This window comes from Strigops habroptila, chromosome 16 (genome assembly GCF_004027225.2).
Source record: "Strigops habroptila isolate Jane chromosome 16, bStrHab1.2.pri, whole genome shotgun sequence".
NCBI lineage: Eukaryota > Metazoa > Chordata > Aves > Psittaciformes > Psittacidae > Strigops > Strigops habroptila.
The window spans coordinates 6,917,523-6,936,015 of record NC_044292.2 but is presented as its reverse complement, the minus strand read 5'-3'; the positions used below and the strand labels follow the sequence as shown (position 1 = coordinate 6,936,015).

The 18,493-nt window shown below is 55.3% G+C and overlaps 1 protein-coding gene across 1 annotated transcript in view; it reads right to left on the bottom strand.

Annotated features, from left to right (window-relative positions):
• Window positions 1-312: 312 nt before the first annotated feature.
• Window positions 313-18,493, bottom strand: part of NPHP4 (nephrocystin 4) — a 19,787-nt gene continuing 1,606 nt past the window's right edge. Inside the window, 30 exon segments of the mRNA XM_030507991.1 lie at window positions 313-848; window positions 937-1,080; window positions 1,852-2,029; window positions 2,552-2,725; window positions 3,157-3,242; window positions 3,780-3,865; window positions 4,141-4,297; window positions 4,385-4,468; window positions 4,621-4,810; window positions 4,914-5,143; window positions 5,213-5,416; window positions 5,556-5,668; window positions 6,604-6,691; window positions 6,693-6,785; window positions 7,179-7,278; window positions 7,280-7,340; window positions 7,944-8,131; window positions 8,770-8,899; window positions 8,902-8,960; window positions 9,050-9,266; window positions 9,875-9,919; window positions 12,059-12,188; window positions 12,426-12,608; window positions 14,414-14,540; window positions 14,623-14,789; window positions 15,286-15,422; window positions 15,533-15,688; window positions 15,945-16,009; window positions 16,323-16,495; window positions 18,351-18,482. Of these exon segments, the coding sequence (XP_030363851.1) occupies window positions 708-848; window positions 937-1,080; window positions 1,852-2,029; window positions 2,552-2,725; window positions 3,157-3,242; window positions 3,780-3,865; window positions 4,141-4,297; window positions 4,385-4,468; window positions 4,621-4,810; window positions 4,914-5,143; window positions 5,213-5,416; window positions 5,556-5,668; window positions 6,604-6,691; window positions 6,693-6,785; window positions 7,179-7,278; window positions 7,280-7,340; window positions 7,944-8,131; window positions 8,770-8,899; window positions 8,902-8,960; window positions 9,050-9,266; window positions 9,875-9,919; window positions 12,059-12,188; window positions 12,426-12,608; window positions 14,414-14,540; window positions 14,623-14,789; window positions 15,286-15,422; window positions 15,533-15,688; window positions 15,945-16,009; window positions 16,323-16,495; window positions 18,351-18,482 (4,038 nt within the window). The 3' untranslated portion in view covers window positions 313-707.

The following is an 18,493-nucleotide window of genomic DNA, read 5'->3' as shown; positions in this document are numbered from 1 at the left end:
CCCTAATGGGTTCCTAGGGGGGCTCAGCATGGCTGTGATGGCACAGGGGCACAGTAAGCAGCAGGGACCTCCCTTCTTTGCAGCCTTGGCTCCTTATTTTCTCACCTCTCTGGGTTTCCTCCACAGTCTGCACCTTATTTTCCCCTATTTTTCCCATCCATAGCCCCTGCTCTGACCCACAGGGAATTGGGGGTGACCCAGGGGACCCCCAGCGCTCCCCACCATGGGACTGGTGGCACCACAACACTCGCCTCTGCAGGATGGGGACTCCAAAGGCTTCCACCTCCCACGGAAGAAGATGCTGCCACGCTCTGCCAGTGCTGCACAGCGAGTTTAATTGAGGAAGGATGAGTAAAAAACATACCGAAAACCCCCTGAAAACTGCCACAGCGTGTACAAAACTCACTGTAGAATATAAAATACTTTAAAAATACTCCGCAGAACCAAATCTGCAAACTTTTTAAGTTAAAAAAGATTCTGCTCTCAAAGATGCCGTAGTAACACTTCACAAAAATAAAGCCATCCTGTGTGGTAACAAACACATTCGCTCTCCCCACTTTGTGTGGATGGAGCCACATGGCACCATTGGCACACACAGCAATGCCTGGGGATGCTGGTGGCCAGCAAGACCTCTTGGCTTGGGGATGGAGACCATGAGGGGACCAGGCTCAAACCCCTTGGAGAGGCACAGGGGACGGAGACCAGGCTCACTGGTAGAAGACCTTCACGCAGAAGGTCTCCTCGTTCTTGTCCTCGTGGTCGTTGATGTGAATCAGGATCTCCTCCTCACCCGTGCTCTGGCTGGGGGCGAAGCGCAAGCCGATGGTGTACACCTCCCCACCAGCAACCTGCGGGACACGGTGACCTGCATCACACCAAGCACTGCATGGCCTGGCCGGGTGAGGGCAGGGGTCTAGCAAGGTGGGGGGGACGTACCTCGAAGGAGTCCTCCTTGAACTGCAGGAGGTCGGGCCGGTTGGTGCACAAGAAGTAGAGCCTGGGCGAGGGGTAGGGGTTGGTGTAGGTGATGCGCTTGTTGCAGCCTCTCCCTCCTCCTGCAGGCAGTGAGATCTCAAATGCCTGTGAGACAAGGACAAGCCGTGGCAGGGGCAGCACAGAGGGAACCCCAAACCGGCTACAGAGAACTGCCTCCCATGCCAACACACCATGGAGAGTGTTTTGGGGGCACATGTCCCCTCTTCTCCCCTTCCACACCTCACATCTATCTCTGCCAGCAGGTATCAAGAAACCACCTTCCAGCAAAAAGCATCCTCCTCACACTGCTGCTGGCACTGCTGTACTCACAGGAGTAATTACAAGCCCGAATGACCAAAGGCCAGGGAGCAGCTGGGTCCGGGCAGCTCATTCTCTAGCTCATTAATGGGTGTTCATGGGTAGAGCAGTGGAGCTCCCTCAGATAAACCCACAGCACTCAGCCATATGCTGGGGCATTGGTTCAAACTCTGACCTGAACTCTGCCCCCCAGTAAAGAGGATTCCATGAAAATGTTTTAAAAGGAACATATTATCAGGAATCTAATTTTCCACCTTTGAGGCAAGGCCTCACAGAAAGCAGAAGGCTGCAGCTTTCATTTCACAACCAGAGATACTCCTGAGCTGATACTCCTCAGCACGTGACTGCCTCCAGAACAGCCCGAACGACGTTGTGCCAGAGATGTGAGTGAGATTAGTCAAGCACACCAGGGCTAAACAAGTGCTCAGCGTGGCAAGCACCAAAACACCCATAAAGGAAAGATAAGGAGAAGCAGAAGTCTGCTCCAGGTTGCCAGCCAGACCATGGCTGCTGGTCCAGTGCTGTCCTTGTGTTTTCCCATCAGGAGAGAGGCCGTACCTTGGAGATGAGGGGCTGCCGGCAGGCCAGGCAGAGCAGCCAGGAGGACACCAGCTGGTGGGACTCCACATCCACCAGGTTGAGGTAGATGAACCTGCTGCCAGCCCGCCGAGGCCTCACACCGACATACAGGTCCTGGATGCCGTTGGCTGGGAGAAGGAAGGCACCATCCGGATCTCCACGCTGCGGAACCAGCACGGGGAGGCCTGTGCACAACATCCAGCTTGGCAGCATAAACGGACCCCATTGCTCTTAACCCTGCACAACTACACTGAATCCCATTCTACACGAATACACTGGCAACTGGCTTTGTGTTGGGAAGGATGCGAACCTGCTCAGGGAAAGCCGCCTCCCATCCCAGCCTGGGGACTCCCTCCCCTCGCAGGCTTCCCCAGGGAGACTTTCCTTTTGTTACGGGGGACAGTGTGGAGGTTTTGTGCCTTTTTCATTATTCACATCCGCAATTACGGCCGAACGAATCCTATAGAAATTGTTAGTCTTGACAGTCTTCCATTAACGCAGATAATTTGCCCCTGGGGTTTCGTGCCGATGATCCTACACATGACAAGCCCCTAATCAGGGAAAGATAATTATCACAAAACACTTTGCCGCAGTAAGTTGTTCGTAATTCCAAGCGGCTGCCTCCCCCCCCCACTTCCCAGAAGGAATTCCATGGCCTGGCAAGGCCAGCCCCAGGGTTACCTCCAGCTCCTGCGGGTGGGAGGTGAAGACCTGCACCCTGCGTGGTGCTGGTGTGCCCCGGAGCAGCAGCGAGAGGCGGGTGAGCTGCCCGGCCGTGCAGCTGACATCCAGGCGCTGCAGCGAGTGCAGGTAGAACTGCCAGATCTGGATGGGTGCTGCCAGCCAGGGGTCCCTGCGGCACAGACAGACAGGGCGAGCAGCGAGCCCAAAGCAAGAGCCTGAGCTTGGGTGAGCTTCCTCTAAGGAAATCAGTCCCACTCATTCCTAAAGCATTGCCCGAGGCTGGTGTAGGAGGCTGCACGCCAAGGATGAACTGGCCAGGGAGTGTTTAGGTGGAAAAAGAACCCTGAGCTGCAAACATTTCCAGTAGCCTTCTGCTGCTCAGACTCTGGAATCATAGGATCATAGAAGCACAGACTGGTTTGTGTTGGGACCTTAAGGGCTCGTTCAGGTTCCACCCCCCTGTCACGGGCAGGGACACCTTCCACTAGAGCAGGTTGCTGCAACCTGGCCTTGAACACTGCCAGGGATGGGGCAGCCACAGGCAAGGGAAGGGCAGTGGGAGCCCCATGTTTCTCACTGGTTTGGGGTTCTGGTACTTACATGTAAATAGCAACAAAGAACTTTTTGATCTGCGGGCTTGGTCCTCCGGCTACTTTTAAGAAGATGTCCTGTGGCTCCCCAGGCCCCTGCATGCCAAAACCAGAGCATCATCTCAGCAATGTAACCTCATGATCACCCCACTAACAGAGCGCTGGGGCCTCCCTCCCACCAGAGAAACCCGTTACCAGCCCACTCCAAAAGCAGATGCTGTCTCGTTAAACTAAGTTATCAAGTTATAATAGAGCTTGGCTGAGCTCTTCCAGTATTTTTAATTACAAAAGAGGACACAAACGACTATCGCATTCCAGGTCTGCATCTGTAATCAAATTCTGGCAAATCTTCCCAAAGTTTTCTAACAAGCCGTAATCCAATTACGATACTAACGCGTGTCAGGCAATCAGCAACCACCCTCCATCGCCATCTGCAAAGCATGTGCCCACGTTCAGTTTTCCTTCCTAACCCCCCCAGCTGCAAAGCAAGCCCAGGAAGCCCACGCTGCATGTTCCAAAGCAGGGGCTGCGTATCAGGGTCACTCTATGGGTGCAAGGCATTTCTCTGCCAACAAAAACAACCCGCAGCAGGAGGACACAGAGCACAGACCAGTGCCAAAGCAGAACCAGTACCATGTTTTTGGTCTCACAAATGATGTCTGGGTCACTGCAGCGGACATACATCTCAGGCTCCCCCCCTGGCATCCCCACTGGTGTGCCTGCGGAGGAGAGACCCCGAGATGAAGCCATGTTCAGCACTTTGTGCTTGCTACCCTGCACCCCACACAGCCACAGACCTGAACCCCTTACACTGTGCTACCAGTACATGGGTGTACTGGTGCAGGGAATTGGGTATCTAATTAATGCCGGCAGGTAAAGAGCAAGCAAGGAGCCCAAGGAAGCACCCCTGTGCTCTCTGGATGCTCACGCACCTCAATACCACATCCCTATGAACCATAGGTGGTGGATTAACAACGAAGAGCCACAGGCTCACCAGGGAGGGTGTGCCAGGGGGGCAGCCGAATAGTCTTCTTCAGGAAGGTGAGCTCGGGGTGGTAGAAGCGGAAGGTCTGGTCCACCACATGGGGCTGCGGCTCCACCTTCACCCGCAGGAGCGCAATGGGCTTCCCCCCACTCACCTGGAAGGAAACCTGTCCCAGAGGTGGAAGGAGAAGGATGGAGTTCTGCAGGAGTGATGCTCCTGCTCCTGCACAGTCCCTTTCCCCTGGTTCCCTCACCTGGATGTGCTTTGTCCGTCCGGCCTCACTCTTCCCGAGGGAATAGCTGGCTGTGTCAGCACCAGCGCCCAGCCCTGCTGGTCCCTGTGGGGTGCAAGAGCAAGTTACCTCAGGATGCAGCACTGCCTCGGCTGCACAGTGCTCCCCGAGACAGAACCACCCCCCTGCAGAGGAAAAACACAGCCAAGGGAAACGCTTCGTACCAGGAACAGCCCAAAAAAGGGCTCTGCACCTACCTGTGCTGCCATGACAGCAGGGTCTGCGGAGAAGCTCTGGTATTTGAAGGGGATGCGGACAGTCTCGTTGGGGCGCAGGTAGACCTGAGGTCTGAGGTCGTCACGGAGGTGGAACATCCCCTCTTCCACCGGTGTAACGCTCTTGGTCAGCTCCTTGAAGTGCCGCCATTCCCTTGGGTCCAGTATGACACTGGGGCAGCGAGTGGCAGAGGTGCTGGTGAGGACTCATCGGGAGCCAGTGTCACCCTGGCATCTCCCCAGGCACACAAGGGAGACCCTGCTTTGGCCCCCACCTGAGCTCAGGGTGGTCAACCTCGATGGTCACGGTGTGCTGCACACCATAGGGGTTCTTCAGGGGGAACTCGAAGAACTCAGCCGTCCCCAGCACAGCGTGCACAGTGCGGGTGACGGTGATGGCCTGGCTGAGCATCTGAGAGATGCTCTCACCCTTGGTGTGCTCCCGATAGGCATCGATGATCTGCAGGTCCCGCACGTGCCGGGTGCGCTGCTCCGGCCAGCCCTGCTGGGGAGGGGGGGAACCATAAACCTGGTGCCGCTGCAGCACCCCAGCCCCTGGCATCCCTCTCCTCACCTTGAGCTGCGGTGTCCTCCACCGGCGGCATCCTCCTGCTGCCGCACCAGCGCCATGCCGCCGCAGCTTGCGCCGGCGGGCGGCCGCGGCCTCGCTGGGTGCTGCTGGAGGGCCACCCTCGCCTCTGGCCAGCGGCCTGCGCAGCGCGGCCGCCAGCTCCCCATCCACAATCCACCAGCCTCCGCGCCCGTGACACCCGCCCGCCTGCGGGGAGACAGCACGGTGGCACCATGAGGGACCCCTTGCAATGATGCTGCAGGGCTGGGAAGGGGGGGCAAAGCGCCGGCACCAACCGTGCCAAACCCGAAACCCACCCAGCAGGACTCACCGCTGGCGGCGTTCAAGGAGACCAGCTGCCGGCTGGGGCGCTGCCAGCACCATCTGGCACGGGCACGATGCGGGAGCGGGACAGCAGCGGGGATGGCAGTTGTCCCGGGGTGTCCTCGCATGGGTGACCTGCCACAAGCAGAGATGGGCTGAGCAGAAACCCTCCAGTTTTCATTGTTACCCTCATTGCAGCTCTGTGACAGATGGTTTAAAGCAGGAACAAACTCTGGTTGCCAGTGATGCTCGTGAGCCCGACAGCGCTCCCCCCCAGAGCAGATACCACCATGCAGCACCGAAACAGAGCAGCATCAGCGCAGTGACATCTGCAAAGGCCTTGCCAAGCAGAGCTGGATAAAAGCTCCAAACCTGACAGATATCTACTCAGGCAGGAAATCCCACCCCCATCCTTCAGGTGCTTTTCAATACTGTTTTCAACAACAGCATTTTGAAATTAAAAGAAAAGGATGCGGGGAAAAACAAACAGCCACCAAAGCGTGGCTGCTGCCCTGGTGCCAGCGTCTCTGCTTCCTCCCTCCCTCTTCTTCACAGGGTGCGAGTTAAACCTCTCCCTGGGTTTGGATCTCAGATTCTCCTTCCCAGGAGCTTATCATCCCTTTGCAGGCAAAGTATGGAAATGAACGATTTCGGATATCTTCTAATGGAGCTAATCTTTCTTCAGAAGATAAGATTTTAGTCACTGCGCATTACAGGACAGGGAATTAAATATATAAAATAGAAGCAGCCAGCAGGTGCTGGGAAGGACGAACGTTCTTACAAGCGTGGTTTCGATCAGGTACAACCACGTGCACTGCACTCTTTCTCCCTCAGCCCCGTGCTGTTTGCTAGCACCCAAACACATGGTGTTGTGCCCACACCACCGGCCTCCCACTGCCTTGGTGCTGGCACTTGCCAGCCAAGTAGGGACCACAAGGAGCCTTATGTCCCTGCCCATGGCACCCAGGCAAGTGGCTGACACTGGGATAGGGGTACCCAGCAAGGGAAACGTACCAAGGGCACCAGTGCAGCACTCAAGCCTTTCAGCAACGTGAGCAGCGGGCTCTTACCGACATTGGCCAGACAGAGGTGGAGACGGCCCCTCACCACCACGTGCACGCCAAGGGGCCGCAGGGCAACCGTGCCGTAGAGCCTCCTGGCCCATCACCGTTGCATCTGGCTCATACTCGGTCGTGGCCACCTCCAGCTCATGGTGTGTCCTGACCGCTGCTCGCCCCTGGCGCAGGAGGGACTGAGGACAAGGGGTAACAAGTTACTGGGGAGGTCTAGGGGTTAAAGGGTCTGGGTAGGGAAGTCTCGATGTCCTAGGTCTGGGGTTTTAGCCCTAGAATACTGCAGGAGTTCCAGGGAAGTCAGAGAAAATTAACACTCTGCCATCACTTTCAAGGAGAAGATGACAAATCCTGCAATCAGGGGCTTGTCAGGCTGACATCAGTCTCAGTTACACAGAGGAGCTGACAGCAACTCGATTACTAAAGATGTGAGGGAAATGCAACAGCATCTCAACACAGGACCAAAGGAAAAGTCAGACTCTTCCTTAACACCCCTGCATGCTAAGGAGGGGGTCTCCATCATTAGCAGTCCTGAAGGATTATGGAGAAAGAATCTCCAGTTTAAGCAATACCTCCAGTTTAACAGCAGCAGACACCCAACGAGGAGGCAGGGAGTCTCCATCCCAAATGTCGATCTGGAGGCTGTGCTCGCCAGGTACCGCTGGAACCAGCGCTGCTCCCGGCACGCAGGAAAGCAGGATCCACCATGTACTTCAGCTGCAAGCCCGGCAGTCCTGCAAGACATGGCATCACGCATGGACATGGAGCTTCCTTGGGGCACATCAACTGGGACAGGGAGGTTCTTCTGCTCCAGGGAACCTGTGTGTCACACAACCCGCCTCTCCTCCACTTACATGAACATGTTAGTCAATTAACAAGGTCCAAGGTCCCCCAGGATTGGCACCCTCCCACAAAACACTCTGTCTGTACAGACTCCCCCCTCTCACTGCCATTAACAGCTCCGCATGGAAGAAGGAGCTTCATCAGCCACAAGTGCTTGTGGTGCCCCTTGGGACCAGAATTTAACAAGACAACAAGAAACAAAGAAAAGCCTTCAGCCAGGAGGATCAGAGCTGCTCACTCTGAGCAGAGCTCATGTGTTTGCCTTTCTTATCAAAGACACTCAGCTGCTGTGGGAGTCGGCAGCCTGGGCGTGCTAATCACACCACCACCCATCTACCAGTGCTTAACTTCCAACACAGGGCAATTGGAATGCTGGTGTATTAGCAGAGGTTTGCTATTAGAGAGGCACCAGCCCATTCCTCAGCCCAGGAGCAAGCCCAAATCTGACTGATGAAGAGGAGCAGTCACATGAGGATGTTCATACCAGAGCTTACCAGTGCTGGGGGTCCCATCCTTGTTCACCTGGACAAGGATCTGTGCCGGCACAGCCAGCCCAGAAGCCAGCCCTCCTTCCGTGCTGACCAGCTGCAGTCGCGGTGTGGTGACCGGTGGGAAGCGGTAGAACTGGAATGTGAGGAAGATGGTCCTTGGCCATGTCCACTCCGCACTGCCCTGAGCATTCCTTGAGGAGAGAGAGGGGTTGGGTTAGCTCATGGGCATGGCACTGCCTCCTCATCACGAGCTCCTTGTGTGTTTGGAAACGCAACCCAGGGGTAAAAGAACAAGATACGATTGGCAGCACCACAAGTATTTGGACTTCTCTGAAGACAGTGGGCATACGGTTTGCCTTGGCTTTCAAAAAAGCTTTGTAATTCCAGCTGTCTCCTGCCATATGCTGCGACGGAGGAGCCCAGCAAAGACAACGCTTTACCTTCGCACAGCACACTGCCATGCGCAGGAAAAAACACAAGTGCAGCTTTATCCAGCCAAAGCCACCCCATAAGTGCCAACTTTCTCAACTCCATCTGCATTTTATGGAGAAGCCCTGCATTAAGTAGCTCTTACACCACATTGTGGCTAATGGACGCAATCAAAGGAATTGGAGTACGATTTAAGAGAGTCCAGAAAGGACAAGAGCATCATCAAGGACAAGATGCAGGGCTCTGCCTCCATGGCAGCTGCTGGAGGAAGCAGCACCTTTGAAAGGACTTCTCCTGTTCAAGCAGGGAAGTGGGTTGGGGGGGGTTTGGGAAAGGACTCTTCCCCAGGAGGACCCTGGGATGTGTCCACAGCAGGCACCACGCAGCGCTGCCATCCCACCTGCCAAAAGCCAGGAACTGCAGGATTATCTCGTTCCCTTGCAGAGGGTCGGCTTCCTCCAGCTGCAGGCTGAAACTCGCCGGGTCCGCCGGCTCCGAGATTCCCACTGGCTCCTGGTTGCGGTCCAGATCTCCGGGAAGCCAGCAGCGTGCAGGCGCGCCAGGGAGGCACGGGACAGCATCGTGTGGGAGCTGATGGAGAAACCAAGGGTGAGCTGCACCGAAGCAGATGCAGGGGACCCCAATGGGCCGGGTGATGGGGGCAGGCCACTGAGCATCACCTGCCTGCCTGCAGCCCCACCGCAGCGATGGGCACCTGCAGCGGGGTGAAGGGCAGTGCCTGCAACTGGTCACCAGCACAGCGCTCCGGGTCTGGCGAGCTCAGGTCAGCCTCCAGGTGAGTGATGGCACCGTCCCACCGAGAGCCATGGCCCCCGTGGCAATCACGGACCGGCCCCCAGGCCGTGGTGGGGACACCGAAAGCTGGGACACTGATAGCTGGGGATGAGAGCAGAGAGTGTGAGCAGCCCCGCGCCGTGGTAAAGCAGCTCCAGCATCGGCGCTGTGCTGAGAAGCGGCACAGCTTGGCTGCCGGAGGGTTTGCACCTCTGCTTCCTCTTCAGCTGCTGCGCTTTCCCTGGCCAATAGATGAGAAAATGCAGCAGGAAGATCAAACCGCTTAATGCGGACTTATGAAGCATTTCATTTCATCAAAAAATATTTGTGTGCATTGATCCCTGCATCAACATAGAAGAAGAAAAGGCATAAAGAGGGATCTCGGTATTCACAGCTCTCCTTAAATCTTGTAGCTCCGCAAGAAGAAATCATGCATACTGTCAGCATGTACCCAGGGAATAAGAGCACGCAGCAAATCTGGGCTGACAAAAACCAGAACTGCCCTTACAGATACATCTGGGCGGTGAAAGGAGCTCAGGGAATTTTGCCCAGCACGTTGTAGGCAGGATCCTTTTTGCTGCCCTGGAGGAGGTGGATTTGAGCAGGAACGCTTAGTGCCCCTTGCCTGAGGAGCCAGGAGAAAGAGGATGGGACCGAGAGCACATCCCCTGGGAATGCCGTGACCCACTGCCTGTGCCCATGGCACTTACCCCTGGTCCCCGTGGGGAGGCCACATCGTCGGCAGAGCTGCAGACCTGCGGAGAGGGGCAGGATTGATGCTCAAATGAACCCTCTGTCACTACTGCACTCCCCACACCGAGCACCCCAATCTCCCACCAGCCTATTTGAATGTCAGGGTGAAGCAGCTCAGCGAGGCAGCCACATTGCTCAGCCACTGCTTTGACTTATTTTTCCAATAAGCCTGTTGCCTGGGGGGGTAAGCAGCCACATTTCCACATCCATCCGTTATTTTGCCGGGAATTAGGCTAACTCTGCTGCAAAAGGCAGCCAGCTCCAGCATCCCCAGACGGTGCCGCGGCTCCCTGCGGCCACGCAGCGCAGCCTAAGCGGGGTGCTTAATGAGACGTGAAAGTTTGAGGATACTTTAAGGTTTTCATTGCTCCTCTTATTTCTTGTCACTCTCTTCAGCCTTTTGTGCCTCAGAACGGTACAAACATCCGTGTTTGGATTTGGCTGCTCGGCTCGTGCGCCGGCACAGACGAGCTCGCTCTGCCGCGGGCCCTTCCGAGCAGACCAGGGGCACAGATGTTCCATCTCTGCAACCGTGTGATGCCGAGACCTCATTTTGCTTCCATCACTGTGTATATTCCAGCTATTTCATGCTGACTGCTGTGCAAAGGAAACCACCCTGCTTGCCTTGCATCTATAATAGTGGTTTCTTTCCATGAGGATGGCTTGGGCTAGTGTTAGGAGGTGATGGACAGATCCAGCAGCACCACCAGCAGCTGAGCTGATGGATGAAGTGCTTGGTCTCTCCTGGCCAAAGGGGCCAGATGGCAGCGTGTTTTCCAACAGAGCTCTACAAAATGTTAATCAACCGCTCCCCCAGCAGCTCGGGGTGCAGGCTGGCTCTCACGTGTGGCCACTCACCTCACGGGATCACCACTGCACTTCCCAGTGCCACCAAGCCCCCCAGAGACAGGGAAACACCACACAGCTCATCCCCTAAATCACCTTGCTAGAGCATCTCCCCTCTCTGTGCACCACATCCACACTCAGCACGTTTATCCTAGGCTGGAGCACACCAGCCCAGTGCCGGGCTGGAAGGACACTTGCTTCTCCCTTCCCCACATTGCAACTCCCCATCCTGGCCACTGCCAGCTGAAAGGTGTCCAGGAAAACCTCTCAAGCAGCACCAGGAAGGCACCAGCAGCAATGCGGCCATGCCACAGGGAGCCTAACCCAGAGCAGCCCCAGACCCCTTCACTTCACCTGAAGCTTTCTGCTCTAAAGCTCCTCACACCAGCAAACCCAGCTCCTCGCCGCTGGGAAGACAGCACCCGCTGCAGCAAAGCCATGGTGCCACTCTGCCATCTCGTGGAAGGCACGGCAGCACCAGAGCTGGCATGGGAACAGACACCCATGCACCGGCATCACCCCGACCCGCGGGCTGGCACCGACCACTCACCAGGAGCTGGATAACCTCATAAATGTATTTAAAACACTGCCAGGTACCTGGAGCATCACACTAAGACCTGTGTGGGGAGCAGAGCAGGAGCAACGCTGCAGAAAGGGAAGTTTGTTTCCCACTGATCACAACAGGTGGGATTACATGGAAACAAGCCAGAGGATTTCCAGGAGCCCAGGGGCACGGGCTCAACTCCGTGCCCAAACCCACACCAACAGCAGTTTTCTCTCCAACACCCCAGCAGACCTGGCACCCCTGCACCTGGCATTCCTGCACACACACACACACCATCCAGTTTTCCCTGGAAACACACTGGCAGCACCACGAGATTATTTTTTTCCCCCTCACCCAGTAACTGATATTCCTCCTGCCTTTGTGTCTCAAGGGTTTCCAAGTCCAGAGGGATGAGCAGCAGCACTGGCAGAGAGCAACACGCTACTGCTGCAGGTGCTGCACCCATCTACCTCTTCTGGGTGCTGAGCACACAAGCCCAAATGTCATCAGAGTGACCCAGAACGGGAGCAGGCTGGAAATCCCTGAGGATTCTGCACATGGAGCAGCGCTACTATCACAGGGGACGTTTGCAAGTTAAAGTGAGAGCTGAATTCAACTCAGTGGGAACTTGGTTCCTCCTGGTAATTCACAAGCTGCTCACTGCACCTCGCCGGAGCCGTGTTTCCCCCCCCAAGCAGACACCAGCACCACACTCTATATTTAAATGTCAGTGATCTGGAAAAACACTCACTCAGCGACGGCGTAGGAGGCTTCTCCAACTCGTCCCTGTCTTTACATAGGATCTCTGCAGCAGCTACAACATGTTCTTCCAAATCAGTGGAAACATGGAATTGGACAGTCCCAGACTCCACGTGCTTCCCCTGAAATTGGAAATGAAGTACTTTTTACTTACTGCATGTTTGTGGTAACTGAAGTCAAGCAGCACTGGACACCAAGTACACTTCTACCAGTGTAGTGCTCGCTGGCAAGGGGTGGGAGCAAGGGGTGGCAAGGGGCAGCAAGGGGCATCAACCCTCCTCCATCCCTCTCCATTCACCCCCGGGTTTGCAAGGAGCCGCCTGGGCACCTACCAAGGTATTGGCAGAACCATCCCTCACCTTATGGGAGCTCCTGCTGCCCGGCGGGGCCCGGTACACCAAGGTTTGGCAGGGGCCGCGGCGGGCACCACCGCGCAGGGGCAGCACCACGTCCACGTTGCCGGTGCCCAGCTCGGGGCTCCACACAGCCCAGCGCACCGAGCGCATGTCAGCCGCCTCGCTGCGGGCACTGCCAGCCAGGCCCTGCGGAACAGGGGGAGCGTGGTGAGCACCGGGCACCCCACATCACCTCTGGGGTGGAGGAAGCAGGCTCTCCCCTCCTTCCGCACCTTCCCACCCCGCAGAACCCGCTCCCCTACAACCCACTCTGGGGACATTCCGCTTTCCAGCGCCTTATTTCTCTTTCTGCACCCATTTTCCCTACAATACTGCACCTTTCTGCTCCCTTCCCTTTCAGGCTCTCAGGAGGAGCAGGAATGCTCCTCTGATGGAGAGGGACATTTCAATCCCAGATCGTTAAGACCCCTCAGAGAAAGATCCCCAAGCTGGCCTGAGTTCCCAGCTTTGCTTCTCTCCCCTCTGCCAGCAGAACCAGTGCCCTCCTATGTGATTTCATCTCTGAAGCCTGACCACAAACTCAGGGCACACGGGTATGAATCCCACTTTCTCCCTGTAAACCCCATGCCACCCTTCCCACACAGGCACTCTGGTTTTCCTTGCACTTACCCCCATTACCCCCTTTTACAGCAGGCACCTGCACCCCAAGTAATTCTACCTCATCCCTGTGCCCAATTACACCTTTAGTTTATGGATCACCATAGAATGCTGCTGCTACAAGGTAAAAGCACAATATAATGCTTTTCAAAACCAGCAGGGCTTTCAGCCCTTGCAGGTATTTAGCACACATAAGCTGAGACAGAGCCAGCAGCACCAAAAGGCTGTAACCCCCCACCTTAAGCATACTGCATTAAGGGATATATTTGACCCCCCATTCCTGGCAGATGGGAAAGGCAGCGTAAAGGCTACCACTTACCACAGCCTCCCCTCAACCAAAGGAGAGGCGCAGAAGAGAACCGAGAGGTCTCTGCCAGCACCTGCAATCACCATCACAGCCTGCTAATTATAGCACTGAGGACAAGGGGATCAGCTCCACACGCAGCTTTGGGATTAACTGCTCTGCCCACGGCTGTGCCACAGCCAACAGAACTGCATCTGCAGCCCCACATCTCTGAGGCCTCGGCTCTCAGCTTCCTAAAGGAGTTGAGCCCAACACAGAACTTCCAACAGCAAGGCTCAGCTCCTCCTTCCCGCCTCAGCACAAATCCCTTTGGCCTGGCACGTGTCCCACTTTATAAACACCCATTTCTTCCCCAACAGAGGACACTTGCTGCAGTGAGCATCTTAGCAGGAACATTAGTGCCTCCTAACGAGCCCACAGCCATAGATTCAAGGAGCTGATGGCTCCGATAGCACAGAGGCTCTGGAGGACACACCTGAATGGCTCGTTAAGCTGGGTTTAACCTCCAGCAAGGTTAAACTGAAATACATGTTAATGATCGTTAAGTAGGCATTAACGAGCCTGGGCTCTGCAGTCAATACAGAGGCTTTGTCTGGCTTTAATGTCCAGAGAACCTCAGGCTGAAGCTCAGGGGTTAACTTCTCAGCAGAAATGCTAAATTCTAAAGAAAAGCCCTCTTTAAATTAAAAAAAAAAAAAAAAAAAGAAAAAGCTGAAATGTTCTGAATTAGCTTGCCAGAACACGATGGGACTGCTGCAGGCTACATTTCTCCATATACACGGTGGAGAAATGGAACCACATGTAATTAAAATGATTCAATAAGCCCATTTGCAAGATATTTGCTGCAGAAAGCACCTGGACACTTTGCAGGGCCATTTGTTAGGCAGCACAGCTGCAGGAGCTGCAGTGTCCTGGGGGTGCAGGATGGCAAAACAGGGGCAGAGGATGGGGTTCCTCAATGGGGATCACTCCCCAGCAGCAGATCTCCACACTTTAATACAGGACGAAGTGCACACACACTCGGCCCTACCTTCCCACCGGCTCTCCCCGAGCTGCAGAAGACATATTCCAGCTGGAAGCAGATCCCGAACGCGGGGTGAGGCACCATCTCACTCAGGTGGACGCGGCTCCTCAGCACCAGGGCTTGACCAGCACCCCTGCGTCGGGATGGAGAGTGGCCGTGAGCAATGCACAAAGCAGGAGGGAAGCGGCACAAGCAGTGGAGGGTCTCCCCCTTACCTGGCTCCGGAGCTGGGCACCCCCATGCAGCCACCCCGCGCTGCCTCTGCCTCCGGCACCAGCACAGCCACCTGCGGTGCCTGGACGAAGCACAGCCCGTTGTGGACACCGACGTGCAGGCGCCGCTCCCGAACCACCATCCCATCGCCATCCGGAGCGGCGTTAGCCTGCAACAGGCAAGTTCTCAGCTTGGGTAGTGAGGAGGCACAGCAGCCCTCCCCAGGCCACCCACAGCCAGGAAAACGCAGGCAATCCATCGGAAACTCAAAGAGCAGGATCTACCCCCACTGTGGCTGACGAATATGAAAATCCTTCATCTTTATGGCAGGGCTGGTGCGAATCTGGCACATAAAGGACTTGGCCAGTGGTCCTCTGAGCGATGCTGCTCCTAAAGGGACATACTCTGTGTGCTCTGCGTCTTATCTTTGCATTTTCCCAAACCCAAGTTCTGCTTATTAGTGTCTGGATATTCAAAACAAAGCCTACACAGAGCACCTGTGTGCTCAGCCAGCAGTAAAGCAAGGAGAAGGCTTGTACAGCAAAGAAAATCAGGGACTCCAAGCAAAACAAATACCATTTGTCTGAACCTTTCCACTCCACCCATAAACGAAGCACCAACATCATGGCACTGGGCTTTCCCCTGCTTAATTACACCAGCAATACCTGAAGCAAGCAATCGCTGTTCAGCAAGTCCAGCAGTTCCTCCTCAAATTCCTCCAGGGAAGGGTACAGACAGACAGACAGCCTCTCCAGATAGCAGGTCACCGGCTTCATCAGCTGGGGCTTCTGCAAGCAGCCACCTGAAAAGACAAGGTGGTGGCCACAGGTCACACTGTGGCCAGGGGAGATGTCACCAGGACCACGGGGGCACCAGAGCCAAAAGCAGCAGAGAAAGGGAAGGAGCCCTTACTCATGTCTCCACACACCGGCAGCAAGCCAGGAATGTTCTGCACCCCAGACACTAGAAGGTTTTCGGGAAGGAGGTGAAATATTGTCTCTAGGGGCTGGTGGGGCTTCAGGGTGTACTGCAGGTGGCTCTTCTCCATCACCGTCAGGTATTTGTTCTCTGAAGAAGAGAAAACATCTCAAAATGATCAAAGATGTGGAGACAGCTTCATGGCACCACTGTGGAAGAAGTTATTATCCATGAATACACATGCTGGGAGCAAAGGAAAACCTGGGTTTGCCCAGCTAGGCTTTTCCCAGCTGGCAGTAAGGCAAGTCCGCTTAGCACTACATACGGACCACGTACAATATCAAAACTCATGTGGATAAGAGACCATCAAGGAGGGAGCAAGGCACCATGTCCTGCTGCTGCTTACTCTCCATGGGCTCCTGGAAGCGCGGGTGCAGCAGGGCACGCGGCGTTCCATGGTACAGCTTCAGCCTGAAAGCAAAGAGCACGCACAGAGCTGTCAATAAATCCACCCTGAGGCACACCTCCCTCTTCCATAATGCCTCTGCTCACAGTAAGAAACCACCTGCTTACTCTGTACCCATGCTAAAACCGTGTCCTTTAGGGAAAGGGCAGGGATCACAAATCCACTGCTGCTTCCCCAGCAGTGAGGAACTACAGGTTTCTAAATGCTGGCTTGCTTTGTGCAGCCCCAGGACCACCCTTTCTCCCCTCAAAGCAGCCGTGTACGTTGCCACCCCGATGCCTGGCATTCCCCATCACGCAGCAAAGCAATGATACCCACACTCTGTCCTTGGTGGCCTGGTCCTTCGCCTCCGAGCCGCTGCCAAAGAGAGGGATGACTCCAAAGCCACAGGAGAGATGCTGAGAGCTCCCGTCCCCTTTCTTGGTCGTCGCCACCACTTCCACGACAGCAGCAATGCCAGGGTGGTTCAAGGAGGTGTGGAAGTAAATGGTCTGGGGTGGGAAAGGGGAAAGAAAGGGTCTTGCAGAGCTGGTGGTGGCTGCTGCAGAGCAATGACTGTGGCATTTGGACAGCCAAGAGTGTAACCAGAACAACCATTAAAATCCCCAGACAGTGGCTCATGGCAAATGACCCCAGCACTGCTCATAAATCTCAACCTCCCTAAACCTCAAACATCATTAAATTTTGTTTTCCTTCCTTTTTTTGTTGCTAACACCCGTTTTCCAGAGTTACTCACAGGCTGCAAAGCCAGTTAAAGCAGAACAAGCCCTGCACCAGCACAGCCAAAGGAGTCCAAATACCCCCAACCCACTGTGGGGAGCAGAGACAGGGGTGGCCTGGACCTGCAGGCAGGAGGGGACAGGACACAGGTCACCTCCTTAGGACAGGATTTAAAGCTAGGTTAATCTTTCTATTAAAGACTCATTACTGCAATGTCCCAGGGAAAACGTTTACTGTAATCACAGGCTGTCAGGAAGGGATAACAGAGAGAGACATTACCCCATCAACCCAGGGAAATAAATCGCTATTCTATTATCTTTTATTGCAAAACACTGAAATAATGACTGCTGGCTGCAGAGCCAGGGAGCCCTTGCAGCAGATCCCTTGTAAAACCAAGCTCACTGTCCCCTGCGTGAGCACCAGCAGTGGCTTGTGACAGCACGTTCCTCTCCTCTAAACCCCACAAGGACGATGCAGCACCAGAGTCACCTTAACCCGACACACACCTCCCTCATCCAGTGAGGCTGCCAAGTGTGCAGGCAGCAACCCCACACCCTGAGCCCCTGCTCCCAAAGCCACACCAAACCCCAGGAAGCCCAGGACACAGGGGCAGTGCTTGGAAAGGCAGCTGAACCCAGCATCCAGCCAGGTCAGGAGCCATGCCATGGTGCTCCCTCTACCCTAGTTTTTCTCCACCCGTCTTCAAAAAAGCAGGGGTCAGATGAGAATTAAAACACTTGGGGAAGAAACACACACATCAACACCCCTCGGATACTACTGATATAAATAAATGAAGGAATGCAGCACTAATCTGTGCTAAATGTCAGCTGCAGTGCTGGGAAGGAGAAACAGAAGGTATAAATCAGAAAACACAGTATCTCAGCTGTTCTCCACACTATAGGGCAATGGGGTGTCCCCATTAAGGGGTCATCCCAGTTTACCGCTATCAGCAGCGGCTTTGGATGAGTTTAGTTCCCAGGTAAGGAGAGGGAAGCGCTGTGCCACAGGGTGGCTGCTCCGCACTCGTGAAGAAACACTGCTCCCTGCCGCCAGCCCTGAATGCAGCAGGCAGCACACCAATGCACACCACTGCTCCGATGCTGCCCTGGAAGCAACCCAAGACCCCAGTTTCCCCATTCCAGCACACACATAATAAAGCTTTCCATTAAATAAAGCTTAATAAAGCGTTCCATTAAAGCTTAATAACTTGGCAGCGTCTGGGTGCAGCCTGGGCAAAGGACTGGGTAGTGCCAGGAGGGAGAAGGGTTTGCGGCTGCTGCCTGCATGCAGGGGGACAAACTGCTGCAGACAAGGATCAGCAGCAGACAGAGCAAGGGACAGAGCCTGTGTGTGCTTCAGACTCACTGCGTTTAAAGGCTCTTGGCTACAGCATGTTGATGGCGGGACCCCAGAGCTGCAGACTGCTGAAGTGAACCAGCACCCAAGGAGAGCAGCTCCAGCCCCAACTCCAGCAAAAGCAGCTTTTCCCTTTGTGCATTAAAAACCTCCCTCCTCAAACCCTGCTCCTGCAGCTCCATCCATTCCCTGATGGATCGCTGCCCATTCCCAGGGTCTGATGGTGCTTTCCCAGGCCCAGCCAGCACAGCCACAGCCCCTGGCACCCACCTCATTGAACGCCGCCCGGGCCGGGCGCGGTGGGGCAGCACGGGCAGCCCGCAGGCTGCTCCTCCAGGTCCTGCCGAAGAAGTGGTGGTAGGTGGCATCAAAAAGGGAGAGGCGCAGCTGGTACTCGGCTCCCTGCAAGGCAG